Source organism: Octopus bimaculoides, chromosome 19, assembly GCF_046866305.1.
Source record: "Octopus bimaculoides isolate indiv1 chromosome 19, ASM4686630v1, whole genome shotgun sequence".
NCBI lineage: Eukaryota > Metazoa > Mollusca > Cephalopoda > Octopoda > Octopodidae > Octopus > Octopus bimaculoides.
This window is the reverse complement of record NC_142946.1, coordinates 47,578,859-47,600,594: the sequence shown is the minus strand read 5'-3', so window position 1 is coordinate 47,600,594 and position 21,736 is coordinate 47,578,859. Positions and strand designations below refer to the sequence as shown.

The 21,736-nt window shown below is 35.4% G+C and overlaps 1 protein-coding gene across 8 annotated transcripts in view; it reads right to left on the bottom strand.

Annotated features, from left to right (window-relative positions):
- Nucleotides 1-9,042: 9,042 nt before the first annotated feature.
- The window catches only part of LOC106877822 (polycomb protein SCMH1), a 38,949-nt gene continuing 26,255 nt past the window's right edge, over nucleotides 9,043-21,736 (bottom strand). For 2 of the 8 annotated variants that reach the window (XM_014926844.3, XM_014926846.3), the window contains 6 exons: nucleotides 16,892-17,140; nucleotides 15,889-16,089; nucleotides 14,842-15,024; nucleotides 13,769-13,906; nucleotides 12,572-12,708; nucleotides 9,043-12,177 (listed from right to left, as the gene is read on the bottom strand). In XM_014926844.3, the coding sequence (XP_014782330.1) occupies nucleotides 12,028-12,177; nucleotides 12,572-12,708; nucleotides 13,769-13,906; nucleotides 14,842-15,024; nucleotides 15,889-16,089; nucleotides 16,892-17,140 (1,058 nt within the window). In that variant the 3' untranslated portion in view covers nucleotides 9,043-12,027. The remainder of the gene's footprint in view (nucleotides 12,178-12,571; nucleotides 12,709-13,768; nucleotides 13,907-14,841; nucleotides 15,025-15,888; nucleotides 16,090-16,891; nucleotides 17,141-21,736) is intronic. The other 6 variants (XM_014926845.3, XM_089337552.1, XM_014926847.3 and 3 more) reach the window with 3 other exon arrangements.

Sequence of the window (21,736 nt, the reverse complement as noted above, 5' to 3'; positions counted from 1 at the left end):
CTATATATACAGGTAGACGTAGGTATGCACATACCTGTACGTATATATGCATATACTCATTTATTATTTGCTTTACATGATCGAACGCCTGCGCCATCCCTGTTGTAAGTAGTCTTTTCAACTTTATATATATATATATATATATATATATATATATATATATATATATGTGTGTGTGTGTGTGTGTGTGTGTGTGTGTGTGTGTGTGGTGACATCTAATAGCAGACGACTGTTATATGTTCAATGTCCGGAGTTTTATCCACGCATGCGCAGGGACTAGTTCCGGAAGGAATACAGGAAGAGTCTCATGCGCATGCGTAGAGTTCGACACCCAGCTTTGGCGCCTTTTCTCAGTCTCTTCGTTGACTGATCTCCGTCGAACCAAGACGTCCAACAGAGCTCTCTCACATGCCAGCACCAGAGCTTCACAAATAACCACGGAAATCATTCAGGAGGCGTCTCAGTAACCAAGGGCGACGAGCTACCGAATTCCCTCCAAGCGTGAACTGAACTCCACTGTAAATAAATGTTGTTGTGTTGTTCAGAATCTGCGTTCCGTTGTTTCTTCTAGAAATTTAATGTACGGAAGCGGTGTACACCTAATGGTGTATAACCAGTTCCCTACATATGTATGTATGTATGTATATATCTTTATAGATATAACCGTGGCTGAATCAAGAAGAAATATCGACCGTACAGCATTGAACATTTAAGGTATGTCTCTATTCCGATACTTCGAAACAAGCTGTCACCAATTTGCCTGAATTTCAATGAAATGAATGCATGAAACCTTCACGGTTAAAAGCGCATTGGCAAAAATTCACACTGACAACATTATATTCTATAAACAACATATAAACAACATTATATTTTATTATAAAGCACTTGGGGAACAATTTTACGAACAGCCGACATTGTCAGATATATTTTCTATTTGTGTGAAAAAAAGATAACGTGTCATCGTCTTTAACAATATACCATTGCTACTGATTGTTAAATCTAGAAAACCACAAACTAGTGGCCATGAACTGATCGCTATCAGTTGTTTGTAGGATTGCACGAGACAGTAACTTATATAACCAACACAATTCTTTTGTGCAATAAAAATTATACAACACAAAATGGCGAATATATGAATGATATATTACACAATTTTTAAGGACTGCTAAATTTTCATTAAAACTGGGTGAATCTACTCAACCAGGGACTGGATCCTTACTTCCGGTTTATAAAGGAAGTGGCAACTCGAAGGTTATTATTTGCTAGACATTTGGTAACAGATGCTAAAAGAGAATCGATGTTTCTTGTTGTGGAGAACTCTTTTAGATGAAAATAAATACCCGTTGCAAATAAAATGACAATGGCCGCAGCAGCTGAGAGAATTCTGTCAATTGGTGGGTTGTCATCGTGGATTTCAGTGCACAGTTTTAAAATGTCAGTGACAACTGAATTAGTGGTGTATTGTGTGACTGATCGATAACCTTTAATAGCAAAAAAAAAGAGAGAGAGAAACAACTTAGTGATTGATTTCATCACTCATTGCACCACGCAATTACAGTATGTAACAAAACCCGAAATATTTCCCCGAAGACAGATTATTCAGACAATTGCGTGAACAAAAATATTCGCTTGGTATTCCTTAGCGAAGGCGCGTGACCGAGTGGTTAGGATGTTGCACTCACGATCGCGAGACTGTGGTTTCGATTCCCAAACCGGTGGTACATTGTGTTCTTGAGCAAAGCACTTCATTTTACACCGTGCCAGTTCACTCAACTGTAAATGGGTAACCTTGCGATGGAATGGCACAGGAGTGGCTGTGTGGTAAGTAGCTTGCTTACCAACCACATGGTTTCGGGTTCAGTCCCACTGCGTGGCACATTGGGCAAGTGTCTTCTACTATAGCCTCGGGCCGACCAAAGCCTTGTGAGTGAATTTGGTAGACCGAAACTGAAAGAAGCCCGTCGTATATATACATACATACATACATACATTCCAAACCATGATCTCCCTTGTACGCAACCTGCTATTGGCAAATAACATACAGCAAATACATACACACATACATACATACATACATGCATACATACATACATACATACATACATACAGCAAATACATGGAAAATATTCAATACGTACAAACACACACATACGTGAACAGATGTATGTATGGTCGGATGTATATATACAGACACACGTATGCATAAATTAATATACACGCACGCACGCACACACACACATATTTTCAAATAAACGTAAAGATTCTCTTCCCGGAACGCACTCTGGATTTTTTTCTAAAGTAGGATCACAAGCTGGGTGGAGAATTTGGTAATGTTTGTAGGATAAGAAAATGTCAAAGGTATCTGGGTTTCTAGTGACACCAGAATTAAGAGAGACAACAGTAGACAAGAACGGTTTTTAAATTACTAAGAACTAAGATTACATCTTGGGTGAACCATTAACCTTTATCAGCAATTTATTACTATTATGGCTTGATCTGTTGATAACCCTGGAGATACGCTTATTTTCGAGAAATATTTTTCTTCTCTCGAGCCTTTTCTGAGGCTTAAAAATAAATTTGGCACATGTCGTAGTTATGGTAATTCACCCAACATCAGGGACGTAAACATCACCAGTTTTGTACCTAACATATTAACCCCAATTATCTGCACAGTTTCGTACAACTACTTAAAATATTGGTTTCAAATTTTGGCACAAGGCCAAAAATATCTGGGGAGGCGATAAGTCGATTACATCGAACCCCAAGTATTCAACTGGTATTTATTTTATCGACCCCGAAAGGATGAATGGCAAAGTCGACCCCGGCGGAATTTAAACTCGAAACGTTAAAGTCGGAAGAAATACCGCTAAGCATTTCGCCCAGCGTGTTTGCGACTCTGCCAGCTTTCCGACTTGTACAGATTCATTTCCAATTTTTGCACAAGGCCAGAAATTTCTGGGGAGAGGATAAGTCGATTACGTTGACCCTAGATACACAACTGACGCTTATTTCATCGAACCCCAACAGAATTTGAACAAAAAAGGCAAAGTCGGAAGAAATGTCGTGAAGCATTTTTTGCGGAGTGTTTTAACAATTCTACCAGCTTGCCACTTTGTAAAGCTACTAAGATACTAACCCTATCTCTCTACAGAGTTTTGTACAACTGATGATAACAGTGATGACAGTTCTGTGTCCGAAGATCATGAACAAGAGTAGTCGCCTACATGCGGAGCCGAGAATTGCGACTGCCAGTACCATCCAGCAACTGTCGTTTACGCCCATCCTCCATCACTGCAGAACTTTTCTTTCTGCTCGCGTTGAGTTGTTTTAAATTGAGCGTCCGTTCACACAATCCGCTCCTGCTCTCTACACTTGGAGATCCGACTGCAGAGACTCAGTGGGTTAAGACGGTTGCAATGCCCAGATGTTGTAGTTTTACATCAGAGTAGCCTTCTCCCAGATGAATTGCCTTACAGAGCTGGAGAGCTGCACCTAACCTGGATGCCAGAAAGGTGACACAGAGGGCACCGGACCGCCTGAAGGACAATACGTTAGTATTCAATAATGAAACCATTATACATTCTAGATTATGTCTTTGTTATCCTTCCGAACTTAAAACACGTGTTATGGGGAGGACCCCCTAACACGTGTGTTTGAAAAGCCGTAAACAGCGAAAGCTTTTGCATGCAATATGAAAACTTCCTTCCAAAAGTTTCTTGTCATTCTGTTTCATAAACACCTTTTTTTGCATAATTAATAACTATTCTTTTATTTCAGAAAGTCTTTCTTCGAATATCATGACTATGGAGAGTTCTTTGCAAAAACCTGTGTGCCTGCGCGCATGTGTGTGTGCGCGTGCGTGTATGTGTATAGATAGACTGATAGATAGATCGAGAGAGCGGGGGAAAAGAGAGAGAGAGAGAGAGATAGAGAGAGGAGAGGCAGGGAGAAGCGTATCTGTTGAAAACAACGGCTGACGTCACTGATAAATTTCTTGCCAAAATAATTAGCTTATGAATAAACCATGTCTTTGATCCCAGAGTGCATTAAACTCGCCCCCAATTAATGGGTGACAATGAAATACGATTCTCTTGTCACCAAATATATAAGCCTTCTTAACTGGGTCACTGAACGGATCTTTTTTAAAACGGGGGCCACATTTTTCATTAATGTTTTACGTAGTGTTTTTGGTACGGAAAGACTTTCAAACTTCGTATACTTATCTATTTTGTGTTATAGAACAGAAAAATATTTTTGTATTCGAATTTATTTCATGTAAAAAATTGTCTTATTTCGATAATTTCAACCAATCAGTGACAAGTATTCAGTTGTTTACATTTACTCCTTTGGCTCATTAAGCGATGTAACGCGTATTTAATCTCCATACCTTCGTTTTATTTGCTTTTTTCATTTTAAATTTGCTTTAACCCTAACCCTAACCTTAGGGTTAGGGTTAATTGTTTCAGAATCGTTTGTTTATGTAGTCGGCACTTAATGTATATCGGCTGAATGGACGTCAGTGATTGGTTGAAATTACAGAAATACGACAACTTTAACATGGAATAATTTATGGATTTCTTTTTTTTTTAAGAAGACTAAGAGAAAAAGATGTTTTATATGACACATTCTACCAGTGTTCCAAGTTTCAAAGTGTTTCGTTAATGAAAAATGTGGCCCCCGTTTTAAAAAAGATCCCACTGAACTGTTGGCATTCCAAGAGAACACAAGTTCCATTGTGTTACTATTGTAGGGGACTACCCAAGAATTTATGATAGACCAGTTGTAGACAGGAACTTCACTGCGGGCTAGCCAGAGAGCTGGTCTGCGGCGAAGTAAACTTCCGGTTAAGTAGGCTTCCTACAAAGCAGGAACTGATTGGCGGCTGTCACCCTCACGTATTTAACTGAATAAATCTTTCGTTAACACAATCTGGGTCTCCGTTAATTTTTTGTGTGTATAGCTTAACTAAAGTTATAGTATCATGAATCTTAACTATGGAAAGATTACGAAGGTATAACCCAGAATGCATAACGGTTCTTTTTTTTTTTTTCTGGGACAAGTAAATAACAACATCAGATTCAGCGTGGAAAATTACATCAAAATACCAAATTTCAAAATTTTCACTTCATTAAAACGGTTTAAAAAGTGAAATCCAAACAGAAAATATTTTAAATTTCTTAATTTGGACGGTCAATGTTGTGATGTCACTTTGGTTTAGAGGTTAGCACAGCTATAAGGTTTACAGTAGATACAGCAGATCTTCCAAACTGAGAAACTTAACACAAGTTGTTTCAGTCCACTCAGCTGGCAAAAATGAGTAGTACTTGATATCAAAGGGCCAGCCTTGTCACACTCTGTGCCATGTTGAATCTCCCTAAGAACTACGTTAAGGGTACGCGTGTCTGTGGAATACTCAGCCATTTGCACGTTAATTTCACGAACAGGCTGTTCCGTTGATGGGATCAACTGGAACACTCGTCGTCGTAAACGACGGGGTGGCATTGGATTGGATACACACAAATATATATATATATATATATATATATATATATATATATATATATATATATATATATATATATGTATATATATATATATATATATATCTGAAGAATCTATTAGAGTAGATGAAAGCGCTAATATATGATTTATAAAAACATATGACATATCAATAAAAATCTGAGGTCTTGAAGACGAAGATCCCGAGTATTTCTATCAGACACTATTGTGAAAATCCTTTTTACTAGATTAAAGGGAATATTTCTTTTGATGTGTTTCGGGTGACATGAGCTAAACAGGAGATATTGCTTCGAGTCCGTTGGTTTATGATAAATATCAATTATAATTTGACTGGTGACTTTTTTCTTTTTTGTTATAATATCTAAGAAACGAAGCTGTTCTTTATTATATTCCATTGTAAATTGAATGTAATGGTTTATATTATTTAGTATTGTTTTAAATTCCGAAAGTTTATCAATGGTCTCCTCCCAGATGATAAAGCAGTCATCCAGGTATCTTTTCCAGTTCTCTCTTATATAATAGTAAAATGGATATCCATATTTTTGAAGTGATACTTCATAAATAATGAATTCAAAATATCCCATTATTAGGTTCGCAAGAACAGGGGCTGCTTTCGTTCCCATCGCAATTCCACATTTTTTACGATAACAGGTGTCATCAAATAGGAAATAATTGTTCTGAAGTATAAATTTTAAAGTTTCAATAATAAAAACCTGGTTTATGCGTTCCGGAAGTACTTCGGGATACTTTTCCAACTAGAATTTTATTGCTTCTATTTCATAGTCATGTGGGATGTCGGTATATAAAGATTAAAAACATCGAGGGAAACCAATGTCTCTCCATTAGTTGTTTTTGGTAAGTGCTCAAACGTGTCTAAATCGTCTCTAATGAAACTGTTGATGTATTTCAGCAAAGGTTTTAGTAGGATGTCTAGAAAATTGCTTAGGCGGTGGGTCAGCTATAATGGGTCTTAACTTTAAGTCTTCTGGCGCTTGGATATTTATGTATTTGCCTGGTGATTGTTTGCAGGCTTCGTTGACTATCTTGCTCTTGCGTATTCTAGGTAAGACATAAAAGAGACTAGATTTACATTTAAAGTTCGTGATATGATCTATTTCTTTTTTCTGTCAGATCTTTTCCATGTAGAAGAATCAAGGATACAAGATTTTTCATTGCTTTTTGTTGTTTACAACTTTTTCTTAGGATGTATTGTTTTCTAGCATGGATAACACTAGGTTTTTGTAGTATTCTGCGTCCATCGGGACTATAACACTTCCTTTGTCTGCTTCTTTAATTGTCAGTTCCTTGTCGTTTTGTAGTTCAATTAGATATTTCCATTCTAGATTGTTGAGGTTTGAATTAATTTTTCGCTTATGGAAAGTATGGATATGGTCGCAGAAGTCATCTAGTATTTAATTCTTACATTTAGATGTAAGATAATTACTTCTGTTTTTAACCAGTGATTCATCCTGTTGTTGCAGTCAGTTAGTGATTCTGTGAATCGTAGTTTTCTGCGGAATTCCGAAATATTGTCTTTAATTTCATTTTGGTTAAGTCTTCATGGGGTTGGGGTAAATTTTAATCCTCTAGCTAGTATACTGATCTTTGTTGCGGAGAGAGTTTTCTTTGATAAATTCATTACTTTGGGTTTCTCCTGCATGTTTTAAAAAAATCTATCTTAATTTTCTGTACGATGTATTTTCCTGTCACATTCTATAAAGGGTTAATATTTTTTTATTGAAATATAAAGATAAAGAAATCTCCGTGGATAATGTCAAGAAGACAGAATGTTTGTCATCAACAGTGAAACACAATTACCAAACAGCAAGTAGAATTTATTTTTTATAATGTCAACAATTTGTTGTACTTTAAACTTAAAGAATCTACCAGACTTAATTAAGTTCTTCTGACCTTCAAGTTGAACGATGCAGTTGAAAACTAATATGCTGATAACATTTTGACTGAGACAAAACATTCTATTTAACGAATTTTTGACATGAGTCAACACTAATTTCGAAACCACTTACGAAGGTAAAATATATCAACCTTCATCATTGATTAAAGGGTCTCAAAAGACAACTTTAACTTGCCACCATTTACAGACGTAAACATCTCTCCCTCATCATCCACGTATATGATGACAACGGGATGGAGTTTCTAACACAGGATCGTTCCATCTGCTAGAAATAAGTCAAATTCCTATAAAACCCATCTACAGCAGAGGTTCTCAAACCTTTTGGGCCCCCACCCCCCACCTCATGGCCACATGATACGCCCAACACCCCACCCCTATTTTATGTATAAATATTTTATATTTTAATAATTTATACATACTATGAATCATTTGATATTTAATATAATATTATATAATTTGTATACAATATTATAATAAATTCATTGCGTCTCCCAATCCACTGCCTTGCTCCTATTGTTTATACTGTTGATTATGTTTTTTGAAATCTGTAAGTTGTTCAAATGTGTGCGTCCATGAGATTAGGTAGTCATTTAGGTAACGTTTCGAGTTTTCTAGTAGATATTTGTGGAAGTTCAAGCCATATTTTCATTTAGATTGTTCATATATCTGAACCACCATGTATGCCATGACTAGATTGGCATCAGAGCAACTTTTGTTCCCATTGCAGTCCCAGATATTTGTTTGTAAATATTGCCATCGAAGTCTAGAAAGTTGATGAGACTGTTTTCAATTCTGTCTGGAATTTCTCAAGCCAGAAATTTATTGCTTCTAGTCCATATTGGTGTGGGATTGTGGTATAGAGGTTTACCACATTAAAAGATACGATAGTGGTATCATTGTTTATGGATTTTGGGAGATAGCTTAGCAGATCCAAATTGTCCCTTACAAGACTTGGTATTTATTTTAAAATAGGTTTCAGTATATATCTAAAAGGTTGCTGAGCCTGTGTGTTTCAGTTTGGGCCTGCTATGATTGTTTTATCAACCCCGAAAGGATGAAAATCAAAGTCAACCTCAGCAGAATTTGAACTCAGAACGTGAAGATGGACAAAATGGTGGTGCATCAGCATGGCCGCAGCTCTGAGCTGAAACTATAAAAAAAAACATTTTGCCGGGTGCAGTAACGACGAGGCCTGAAATTATGGAGGAAGTGAGGTTAGTCAATTAAACCAATCTCAGTACTCAACTGGTGCTTATTTCTATCGACCCTGACAGAATGAAATGCAGCATTGACTTGGGCATGACTTGAACCTTAAGAAATACTGCTAAGCATTTGTTTTTTTGAGTGGTTGGCGTTAGGAAGGGCATCCAGCTGTAGAAACTCTGCCAAATTTAGATTGGAGCCTGTTGTTGCCATCCGGTTTCACCAGTCCTCAGTCAAATCGTCCAACCCACGCTAGCATGGAAAGCGGACGTTAAACGATGATGATGATGATGATGATTCCAGATGCACTAACAACTTTGCCAATCCACTGCCTTAACAATAACAACAAATGACAACAATAACAACAGTGCCAAGAACAACATCAATAAACAACGACTCTAAACTTGAGTGCACATTAAAAATTTATTTACATGATTGTACAATAAGGAAAACCTTTTTACCTCAGCATACAACAACCTCTGCTGTTGTTGTTGTTGCTGCTGTTGCCTCCCGTTCTGGTTTTGTGTCTTTTACAGAGAAACAATGTAGCGAATAATGGAGAAGAAATATGGTTTTTTACTTTTTCTTTTCTTTCTTTCTTTTTTTTAAAAAATTTTTTTTAATAAATATTATCTTCAGTTAACTAACTGACAGAATGGGATATTCTATGCCATTTATCAGAATCAGAAAAATAATAGAACTCAGCTTTCCAATGGCATTGTAAAGAATGTAAGGGGTGGGTGGGAAGAGGAAAAAAAAAAATACCCCTTTGACTGGAATTTATGAAGAATTTGATATTAGACAAAATAATACACTAAATGTATCATAAAATCCTTAACGGGGCCTATTATTGGATATATATCTTCTCTAGTAGTAGTAGTAGTAGTAGTAGAAGTAGTAGTAGTCTCTAGTCATTTGTACTCAACAGTAATTGTAAGTGAGCAATTTTCACATAAGCTTTCTCGATGGTTTAATAACTACTATATGATGACAATGATGATGATGATGATGGCTGATGATGACAATGATTATGTTCATGATGATAGTGAAGGTGATAATGGTGGTGGTGGTGGTTGACAGCTATAGTTTACAGGAGTGGTGGCCACTTTTTTGCAGTTGTTTTCTCGGAAAAAATATCCCCCGTTACTGAGAAGAAAAAAAGAAAAAAAAAAAGAGAGAAAAAGAGAAAACACAGACCACTTTTACACATGTTAATACACATCTAAAATGTTGTCAGTGTCTGTTTGAAAAGATTTATAGAAAATAAGTCTACAGGAAACTTTAAAATAATAATAATAATAATAATAATAATGATGATGATGATGATGTAAGAGGAGGAGGACAAAATGTACTTTATTATTGTTGTTGTTGTTCACGTTATTAAACTTCCTTGTCAGATATCAAGTCTTGTGGTGAAACAGAACCACAAGTTGAAGAGTGGAGAGACATAAATGGAACGGGGGAAACCGATGAAGATGTATTTCTTAACATGACATATATTAATTGATGGTTTCACAGGAAGACTGGCACTGAAAAACACACACACACACACACACATGTATATACATACACACACACACACATATATATATATATATACACACATACATACACACACCTAAGTGGACAAACAAAGTAAGTGACACTCCACACATTTCATGAGTTATTTAATAACAGTTTGACTCAGCTCCAAAGAGCTTAACTTTTCTCTGGGTTTGTAAGACAGTCACAAGGAACTGAATTACACTTATTAAATAATAAACTATAGACGTGTGTGTGTGTGTGTGTGCAAAACCATATTTAACTGTCATTCAAGATGCCAAAAACATGTGCAGACAAAGCACTAGTTGACATCATAACACTATTAATAATACTTTTGGAAGAAGAAGAATATTTCTGAAGACTGATTTCAATTATTCAGCCTCAAGAAAATAATGTTGAGCATTGGTCAATGAAAAGTGTTATGGACATTAGATACAGCAGGGCAAGTAACTTGCTACACTTCACATTTAAAGAACAGCATCTTTCTTAGATAAAAGCTAAGAAAAAAAAAAAAAAAAACCTTCATTAAAGTATTCAAATACTTGAAATAGAGAAGAAGCAGTTATTTAAAAAATAATTCAGATTTATTGGGGAAAAACAAAGGTCTACAAATTGATAAATGTTTCATTTGTTGTTAATTAATAGACAGGTGTGTAAATTGGAATAAAAAAATCAAGTTAAACAATAGAATTTTACTTCTCTTTCTGAATGTATGTATAATTTGTAATCCTGTTTTAGATGAGTCATTTGTAAATGAGGTATATATAACCTGCTGGGTATAGATGTAACTGAGTAATGCAGGTTGCTGAACACAGATGGAACTCAACAATACAGATAGCAGAGTAATCTAGACAAAACTGGGTAATAAAGCCTGCTGAGTAGAATAGATGCCATTGAGTAACACAGCCAGCCGAGTAATACAATCTGCTGAGTAGCTAAGCAATGCAGGCAGTTGAGTATAGATGTCACTGAATAATATAGCCGGCTGAGTCTAGATATAACTGAGTAATACAACCTGTTGAGTATAAATGTGATTGAGCAATACAGCTAGCTGAACACTGAGGGGATTCAATAATACAGCCTGCTGAGTATATAGATGTGTAGTACAACCTGCTGAGTATAGACGGAACTCAATAATACAGCCTACTGAGCCGCAGTGCAACTGAGTAATATAGCCTGTTGAGCAGAAAATTCAAAACTGTTCAGTTTTCACAGACGATTCACTTAGTTATATTGCTTTTAAACAGCAATAAACTTTGGTGATCCTCACTGGTGGTGGTCGTGGGTGAAGTTAGCTCTTAACAAAATACACTGACCCGAACGATAACTGGATCATTTTTCACTGTCGTTTTAGGGAGGAAGCCATCCTTCCCTCATAACAATGATAACAAAATATACCATGCTGTTTACTACAAGACAAATATGATGATAGAATGGAGTCGTCGACAAACTTTGCTAATGTGTGTCTCTGAGTGCGTGTGTGTGTGTGTGTGTGTGTCTTTGATGAAACTAAGAAAAAAAAAAATACTTAGAAAACCCTCTCCCCAGTTTTATGAGAAACCTCTGTGCATCAGTTCAATGGCGAAGCTGAGAAAGCTGATGTAGTGAGCTTGGTGTGAGATGTAGACAATCCACGTCTACTATTATTATTATTATTATTATTATTGTTGTTATTATCATCATTGTGAAATGCAGACAATCCACATTCTATGTTAATTGTGGGTTGATAAGTAGTTAGTATTGCTGATAATTCAAGAAAATAGTGTTGCTTAGAAAAGAGGCACTACAATGGAAGATAGAGCCAGCGGAAATGAGAAGATGAAAGACAACAAAAACAAAAAACCATTTCATTTTCGGCCACTGCTTCCAGATGCTCCCGTTGAATTTCGCAACTTGTCTACAATATTACACAACTTTAGAACAGGTCCTAGTTTTAATCCCAAGTATTTCATCATCATATCACTGTTGAGCAACAGGAGGGCTTTACCATCAATTTCCTAAAAGAAACAAACAAGACCAGGCATTAAACCAATGAAAATAGCAACAAAAATGAGACAAAAAGAAAATGTTAATTAATCTCCCTTTTCTAACTTCAAATTGGCCAGATTTGACCTCTCACATCTATCCGACAATGTCATTTTAAAAATAATCAAATACATCAGCAAAACGTTGAAGCTATGAGATAATGCAATCATGCATTATATTCAAAAGAATGTGAATAAATAAGCAATACATTTAATAGAGTAATCTGAATGCTAAAGGGTTAATGTAAGAATAACAAGATTTATGTTGCTATTTTGGACTTAAATATGAACAGACAGAAATAGGTAGCTTTAGGCCCTTTGCCATCTTATGAAGATGAAAAGTTTGAAAAGAAAGGATGAAACTTACATGTTTCCGGAAAATTTCTGTGTGTGGTTTGAGAGCTGCGTCTGTGTCACAAATGTGATTGATTACATCATCAATAGACCAATCAGAGGGATCGGTTGAGACTTTGTGGGGTCTGTGGTCTGATGTCGTAGAGCTCGCTGTAATTAGAAGAAATGATAAAGAAACTAATAGGATATGGGGAAAGAAACTTGCAACAATAGAATTTAGAAGTGCAGTGGTTGAAGGATTACATTCAAACTAACACTGATATTGTGTTGGCTGTCTTTGGAATGAGATTATCCATCCACCCAACCATTATTTCCACTCATTATTCCTGGACTGGTCATGGGGGTGGAGTCCACAGACATCTCCTCCATAGGGTCCTATCAGAAGCAATCATCATCATCATCCTCATCATCATACGTCTGTTGTCCATGTTGGCATGGGTTGTACAGTTTGACCAGAGCTGGTAAGCTGAGGGGCTGCACCAGACCCCAGTCTGATTTTGCATGGTTTCTACAACTGGACACCTTTCCTAACGCCAACCACTCTGAGAGTGTAATGAGTGCTTTGATGTGCCACAAGCACAGGTGCCAGTTGCATGACACCAATATCTGCCAGAACTACAAATTCTCTTGGCTTGATGGGTCATCTTCTCAAGCATGGCATATTGCCAAAGGTCTCGATCATTTGTCATTGCCGCCATGAGGCCCAACATTCAAACATCATGCTTTACCACCTCATCCCATGTCTTCCTGGGTCTACCTCTTCCACAGGTTCCCTCCACAGTTGGAGATCTTCACCCATACGCATCACATGACCATACCAGCGCAGTTGTCTCTCTTGCACACCACATCTGATCCCTCTTATGCCCAACTTTTCTCTCAAGACGTTTCCACTGTCAAACATATACACTGACATTGCACATCTTTCAAGCCAGTGCATGTCCTCAGCAGCCACAGCCCATGTTTAACTGCTGTGTAGCATGGCTGTTCACACACAGGCATCATACAGTCTACCTTTTACACCGAGGGAGTTCTTGAGATATCTTTGTCCAGAGACAAACAAACAAATGCAACTGAAAACAATACCTCCGCCATCGCTAAGGCGGAGGTAACAAGAACAATAATAAATGAGTGAAGAACAAATATATAGTTTCAGAAAACCCACAGAAATATTCTTAATTTATTTTCTTTTTTTGTACCAGTTGATACTAACCTTCAGCCTCATAAGCAGACATTTTTCTTTGGATTTTGTGCATGCGAATGCCTTTCTGACTGTCAATAGATTCATTGGAATACCTGCGCCGTGGAGCTTTATGGTGACGAGATTCTCGAGGTTCGGGACTGTCTTCTTCTATGCATAAAATACGAAAGAAAATGCAGGCCATGAATTTTGTAAACTACGTGGTCTGATCAAAAAGTATTGGGGTTGTTGCTATGGTAAAGGAGCGAAAACCCACATGGTACAGATTGTCCTCGAACTCTGTTGTACATGGATGAAATGTAGGTGTGGGGGAGAAAGGTTAACAAGGCAGAAGCCCTTATGAACAAGAATTACCAAGATGGTTTTAGGATATCAATTCTGCTGTGGTGGGTGGGTGAGTCTTCTTGATTACAGTCAGGCACCAAGTATCTTGGTCCTTTCTCAGTTCCTTCATAAGGCTCAGCGTTTTGAGATTGGCTTTAAATACTTTGTCCTGTGTTTTCCTGGGTCTCCCTCTTCCACAAGTTCCACCTTCTTTGTGTGCACTTCTTTATGCACACACACACACACACACAATGTGACTGCTTACTTATAGAATGACATTGTAGAGTAGGTGTGAGAAGCTAGATCTGATCAGCTTGAAGATAAAACAGGCAGAATATTGGGGCCTGTCGTGGCTGGTTTAAATGCTAAAGGGTTATCATCATCATCATCATCATTGTTTAACGTCCGCTTTCCGTGCTAGCATGGGTTGGACGATTTGACTGAGGACTAGCAAGCCAGAAGGCTGCACCAGGCTCCAATCTGATCTGGCAAAGTTTCTACAGCTGGATGCCCTTCCTAACGCCAACCACTCCGAGAGTGTAGTGGGTGCTTTTACATGACACCGGCACGAGGTCCAGTCACACGGTGCTGGCAACGGCCACGCTCAAAAAGGTGTTTTTTTACGTGCCACGGGTGCTGGTTAAAGGTTGAATGAAAAAGGACTGTTGGCGTATGAACAATCTAAAAAAAAACCTCACCAAAACAGGAATCATATCTGAAAGAAAACAAAGATATTTTGAGTGAGATTGAATGATCCATACCTATTTTAATACGATGAGTGCTAACTTTGAGGCACTTTGAACATCGACCTTCTAAAGGTTGGCTGGATAGGAAATTCTCGCAACAGCCAAGCTCTTCCATCATACCTTCTAAGTAGCTCCAGAAATCAGAGATTTTGAATGCTGATGGGAGGCGTTTGGTGTAAGTTTTGTTTCCATTATTTGCTGAAAAATTCAGAGAAAATTTTAAATGAATAAAACAAAACAAAAATAATGATAGACAACTGGAGAGTAAATTAAAACGTTTTTAAATTAGAAATTATAAAATAATTAAATAGATACAAAAAGCATTAGGTTGGATGAAGGAATAAAAAAAATAAGATCAATACATATTACACAGTTTTATTTGTTTTCATCATCCTTGTTGTATAATGTCTATTTTCTATGCTGGCATAGGTTGGACAGTTTGACAGGAGCTGGTAAGCTGGAGTGCTGCACCAAGCTCTGATTGTCTATTTTGGTATGGTTTCTACAGCTGGATGCACTTCCTAATATAAACCACTTTACAGGGTGTACTGGATGCGTTTTACATGGCACCACCACAGATGCCTTTTACATGGCACCTGTTACAAGAACTCGTCCTCATCATCTCTAAAGTTATGAGAGAGTAGGAAGGGCATCCAGCTATAGGAACTGCGGTCTGAGGACTGCATTATGCTCCAATGTCAATATTGGAGCACAATGCAGTCCTCAGACTTGTCAGATCCTGTCAAACTGGGCATATATATAGCATAATGGCTAAGAGCACGGGCTACTAACCCCAAGATTGCAAGTTCATTTCCAGGCAGTGCCTTGAATGACATCGCAGAGTGTGAGAAGCTAGGTCTGGTCAGTTTAGGTATAAAACAGGTAGGATATTTGGACATGATATGGCTAAAGAGTTAATAACAAAAAGTTATTTTAGTAAATTTTTTCATTATTTTCACGGTTAATTGAGATGAAGGCAGTGTATTTCAGTAGAAATATGGTAACAAAAGGGTTAACTATGTATGAGAGATAATACTAGTAATAATAATATTAAATGTTTACCTGTAACAATAATTTTACTAGTTCCATCCTTCAAAAGATTGAAGACTGTCTGTTCGTGGTTTCCACATTCAATGCAGCCCTGGGCCACTTCCCGTAAAACTCTATGTAATGTGCCAGGTCCATAATGTAAAGGGAGCTGCTGCACCTTACGAGGATTCAAGTAACTTCCAGGATTACATGAACGGTTGATATAGACACACACTACAATAAATAAAAACCCATTGATCAGAGACATATATTTGGGCTTCAAAAAAAAAAACAAGCAGGCTGCTTAACAAATTTGGGAACTAAACCAGATATATATTCTTAGTAAAGAAAATGAATTTTTAATTAAATGAGTTATTCAATTTACAGAAATATAGAATAAATGCAATTTGGTTTTGTTAATGTTTACCATTTTGGCATAAAGCTAAATACTAGGAGGAATGGTAAGACTGAATAACTTCAGTTTAAGGAAAAATATCAAAATATTCAACTAAACATTTAACAGGAAGTCAATTATATACAATATTGTTTTATAATCAATATATTTGGAGTGAGTTTGGACGAGAAAACAATCTTGATAATGAATTTAATAAATTAAGCCAGAGAGAGAGAGAGAAAGAGGAAAAAAAAAAGACAGAAAATTAAATTAGGTATTTACAGAAAACACTGAGGGGGGGAAAAGAAGAAAAAAAAAGATCAATTATACTGTTTTTATAATGTCAACTAAAACTCAAATTTGGAATTTCTTGAGCATACAAGAATTAACTTTTTGAATAGTAGTGTTACAGATGAAAATCTGCTCGTTTCACTATTGAAAAAGTTAATTAAATGTTAATAATGAATCAAATTGTGTTGAAGGAGTTAGAAGTTACTCGTCATTTACATCAGTGAAAGTGTGAGCAATATGGGTGGAATGGATAAGAAGGAAGCACAGCTTTACAGAAGTCCAATTGGAATGGCCTTAAATCCAATGATGGGGGTGTCAACAGGTGCTAAGAACTGAAGAGGATTTACTGACCTGTGGTGCTGCTATGTGTAGAACTTGTATCTGGTTCTGTAATCATGACTACCGGGGAATGGGCTTCTCGTGGGGAGAGCTGTCGGTCAGGGCTGGAGGGACTGGCAATAGATGAGCGCGACTGCCCCCCACCCCCAGGGCCTGTGGCTGGGGTGGTCACTTGACTGGCCGATGATGCTCCAGGAGCCGGCAGGTTCAGCACCATGGGTTGGTGCTTTATCACCTTGTTCAATTTGTACTGCGACGTGCCTATGAGTCAGAAATGATCAACCACAGTGAGCTACTCGGCACATGACTTCAGAATTATTATTATTATTATTATTATTATTATTATTAGTCTTTTTTTTTTTAACGAAAGGTTTAAGAAACTGTTTTGAAAGGGCCTGGCACACTTGATTATTATATGCTACCAATTAAAGCAGCATTATTATAGAGATTATATAGAGAGATTTATTACAGAGATTATCAATGATTAAAGGAAATCTAAAAGTTTACAAATAGAAATAATTTCAGCTTAAAAACAAAGGGATTATAAGACTTAGTTGTGATGTTTTTTTTTAAGCTAGTACACATAGTTTGATATATGCAGAAGACTACTTACAAATTTTTACTTTTAAAATATTACTTAAATATTACAAAAATATGATAAGAATTAAATATCATTTAGGTGAATTTAATGCCCCCCCCCCTTATCTTGCTATTTCTATTTTAAACATTTTTTTAAAATAGATATCACAAAAATTCTTAAAATGAGGCAAAAACTAAAACTCAAAAGAATATATTCACTCAAAGAATTCAACAAGCAAATTCAAAATAAAATAATTTTGGGAGTTATAAATTATTAATTCTTTTTACACGGTTAATACAATTATTAAAAACAGGATTATTCATAAGAAAACCGGAATAATTGTGCGTGAAAAGTCTGTAGAAGATTCTAAATGATATGTATTATGGCAAGAGGATTCGAAGATCCTAGAAAGGGTGAAGGGAATATTTTTCTAAATCGTGGTGAAATTGTAAGGGAGTAATGTACTTCATTGCTGGGTAAAAGCATGAAAACTAGTAGGCAGAAAGAGGTGGGGGGAAAAAATCCCCAAACATAAGTAGATGCCAGGGTTTCTAAACACATCATCAGGGATGATAGTGAGAAAAATATGTTTTAGGGACCGGCTATGAAAGATGATTCACCTTTCAAGAATTAAGTTTCAGACCGACAGAAGTATCAAAAAATGTACAATAAAACCAATTAGTAATTTCCTGCATTTGAAGTCTAATGGAAATGGCATCCTGTACGTGAGGTGGTTAAATATATATATATGTATATATACATATATATGTATATATAAAAAGGCGTTGGGTTATGGAAATACTATTGTGCATAGAGAAAGTCAGCTATGAAGGCTGTATAGTATCAGGATTGAGAAAAAATAAGATATATTTGCTTTTAATTTTCTCGTGTCTCACAGCCTGTAGTAGCCACTGCAGTTTTCACTCGTTACTTATATACATATCAATTTTTAACTGCTTTATTCAAAGTGGTTCAAACCTCTTTTAAAGGAAAACATTTTTTTTTAACACTTTCGTTATTACTTCTCCTTGTTTTGTAAAACAACTGAGACAAGGTATCGTCAGAAGGTGGTAAAGTGGTTGTAGTGGTAAAAATAATGGTTAGTTTAATCGAGGTCTGAACCAGTTTCAGTAAGGCAGTTTATTTTATTGCACTGTATTAGTAGTAAGAAGATACGAACGGATTACTGGCAGCTCTAAACATGAAAGGGTTAAAACAATGAAATGTTTTTGTTTTTTTGGGGTTTTTTTTTGGTTTTTTTTTTGTGGTATAAAAATGTGTAAATGATCGCGTGGAGCAATTTTGAAAGTGGGTAAGTACTGTAAATAACAGGTAATCAACTCCAGCATGCTCAAGAACTCCAAAGCTAGGCTAAAAACTAACATATTTTAAACACAGCTTGTAGAAAGGAAAAAAAAATAAAAAAAATTAATAAATAAATAATAATATAAACTGAAAATCAAATGTGCTAAGTAAATGGCTTTTTCACACCTTCCAAATGACATGTAACTAATTTTAGATATAAGTTTTATAACCAAATCTGATCAGGCATGCATTGTATAAAGTGCATAAACAACCATATAAACAAGGATAATAATAATAATGATAATAATAATAATAATAATAATAATAATAATAATAATAATAATAATAAATATTTTGCTACATAAATGGACCAAAACAGATATCACAGAAGGTTTCAAAACTGACACAATGAATATTATTAGTATAGTGAGAAGATAAAAAGACAAGAGTCAAGTAAACAATATAGATAGTAATTTTAGTTTATATTGGTAGAAACAGAACTGCTACGAGAAGCTGCTTTAGGTGAAGGTAAAGGGTTAAAATCGCTACAAGAATTTGCTCCATTGTTACAGTTTGAAAATGTTTAGTTAAAAAGGTATTTGTGTGTATATATTCTTTTGTAATGTTTATTGCTCTCAAGTTAAGAACTGTTAGTAATTAATTAACTCCTGTCTCATTATATTATCTAGTGCCAGGCCATTGGTTAAAAGGTAACAAAAAAAATAAAAAATAAAAAAAACAGTCATATACAATTTTCATAGCATTTAAAAGGATGAAGTTTAAAGTTAAAAAAATAAAGATAATTTTTTTTTTTTTTTTTAAATTAAGACCATTTCTTGAAATTAGTAACGAATATACAAAGCAGATGAACACAGGAAACAAATTTAAATTCAGAAATGTATTTTAAATTTCAATAAAAATGAAAAATGAAAAAATTGTGAGAGGAATGAAAAGGAGTTAATTTTACTTTCAAGATTTAAACTATGAAATAAAATATTAAATTGATTTGATGTTTAAATTGTGAATGAACACCCTCTAAAATACCATAAAATTCTTTTTAAAAAAACTCATATATTTTATGAAGTTTAGAGATTTCAATTCAAACAACTCTTGTAAACGAACCTGCTTGAGACTACTTCTAGTTTTATGATACCAAACATCTTGTTTAAAAGTGATTTAAATTAAAACCTTTTGATAAAACTTCATGCTAATTTATGTTCCAGGTCCCAGATTAATAATGGCAAAATTATTTTACTAAATTCTTTGTTATTTTCAAAATTAATTGAAGCAAAAGTTAATTCAACAGAAATTTGGTAAGAAGAAGGTTAAGTAACATAGTAACAAATTTGTTAAATAATGAAATAAATTTATTTTATATTCAACACTAGTTAGGAGAGGGTTTTAAAAGTTAAAGTTAAATTTCAAATTATTATTATTATTAAATCAAAAAAAAGCCAATCCACTTTCCATTACATAATGTTAAATTATTATAATAACATTAATCCAATTTACAGTTTTTTAAATGAAATTCTTTCTCTCTTTCCTTAATTACTCAAATAGTTATTGAATTTTAAACAGGTTACTTTAATATTCTATGGAAGAACCATCCATCAACTGTAACAATTTTATTAGATAGTTAATTGCAAAAGAAAAAAAAAAAAGATGTCGAAATATTTTCCTAAAAGACCGAGAGCAAAGACAAATAAAGAGATATGTCAAAGTTTTAACTGAATTTAGTATTAGAAAAGAGTATATTGATATATGTTAGGTCTGAGTAACAGAGGAAGAAGAGATAAAAAGTGGATTAGCAATAGATCAACTGGTAAAACGAAGAATTAAGAAAGTGGGATAATGAATAAATACTATGCCTCATATCTGACTACTTACTGAAAAAAACAAGCCCTGTGATACTCTTATTGAGATTAAAATTCTTAATCTGATCATTGAAGGGATTTACAAAGTTATTTGGCACATATTAAATATAAATAGGGAAGATTTGAAGAAATTTAAGGCATAATGTTACAATCTATTGGTTGGTCATAGATTTTAATATAGAATAAGAAATATTTCATTAGAAGTGTACTGATCAATCCAATAAACATCTATTTCTCAATTATCACTAATCAATCAGCCATATACAAAATAATTGATTTTTTTTTTTAAACAAAACCTACTCAAATATTTAAAATTTGACTCAATGAGCACCCATAATCAACAAATTAATGCCCCAATTCTTCTTTACTGTATGAATGTGGTTTTAAGAATATTTGAAAATGGTTTTTAAAAAAATTATATTTAGGAGTGGCTGTGTGGTAAGTAGCTTGCTTACCAACCACATGGTTTCAGGTTCAGTCCCACTGCGTGGCACCTTGGGCAAGTGTCTTCTACTATAGCCTCGGGCCGACCAAAGCCTTGTGAGTGGATTTGGTAGACGGAAACTGAAAAAAGCCCGTCATGTATATGTATATGTATGTGTATATGTTTGTGTGTCTGTGTTTGTCCCTCCAACATCGCTTGACAACCGATGCTGGTGTGTTTACGTCACCGTAACTTAGCGGATCGGCAAAAGAGATCGATAGAGTAAGTACTAGGCTTACAAAGAATAAGTCCTGGGGTCGATTTGCTCGACTAAATGCAGTGCTCCAGCATGGCCGCGGTCAAATGACTGAAACAAGTAAAAGTGTAGAGCCTCCTAGATTAAAAACTTGATAACTACGCATGCAAACACATGTGCGACGCGTGTGTGCATGTATTTACTCTAGGTTTCTTTTACAACCAAAAAAAGACCCTGAAACTTGTCTGCCATCTGAAATATATTACAATACTGTTCCAAATTGTAATGATTTTTAACAAACGCTCAGCTACTAAAATAACGAATACAATGATTTGTACTGTAAATACCAAACATTTGGTATATGGTCTCTAAGGGTTCTGTAAAAGATGATCGCTGAACAATGCACATGTCTGTTCAT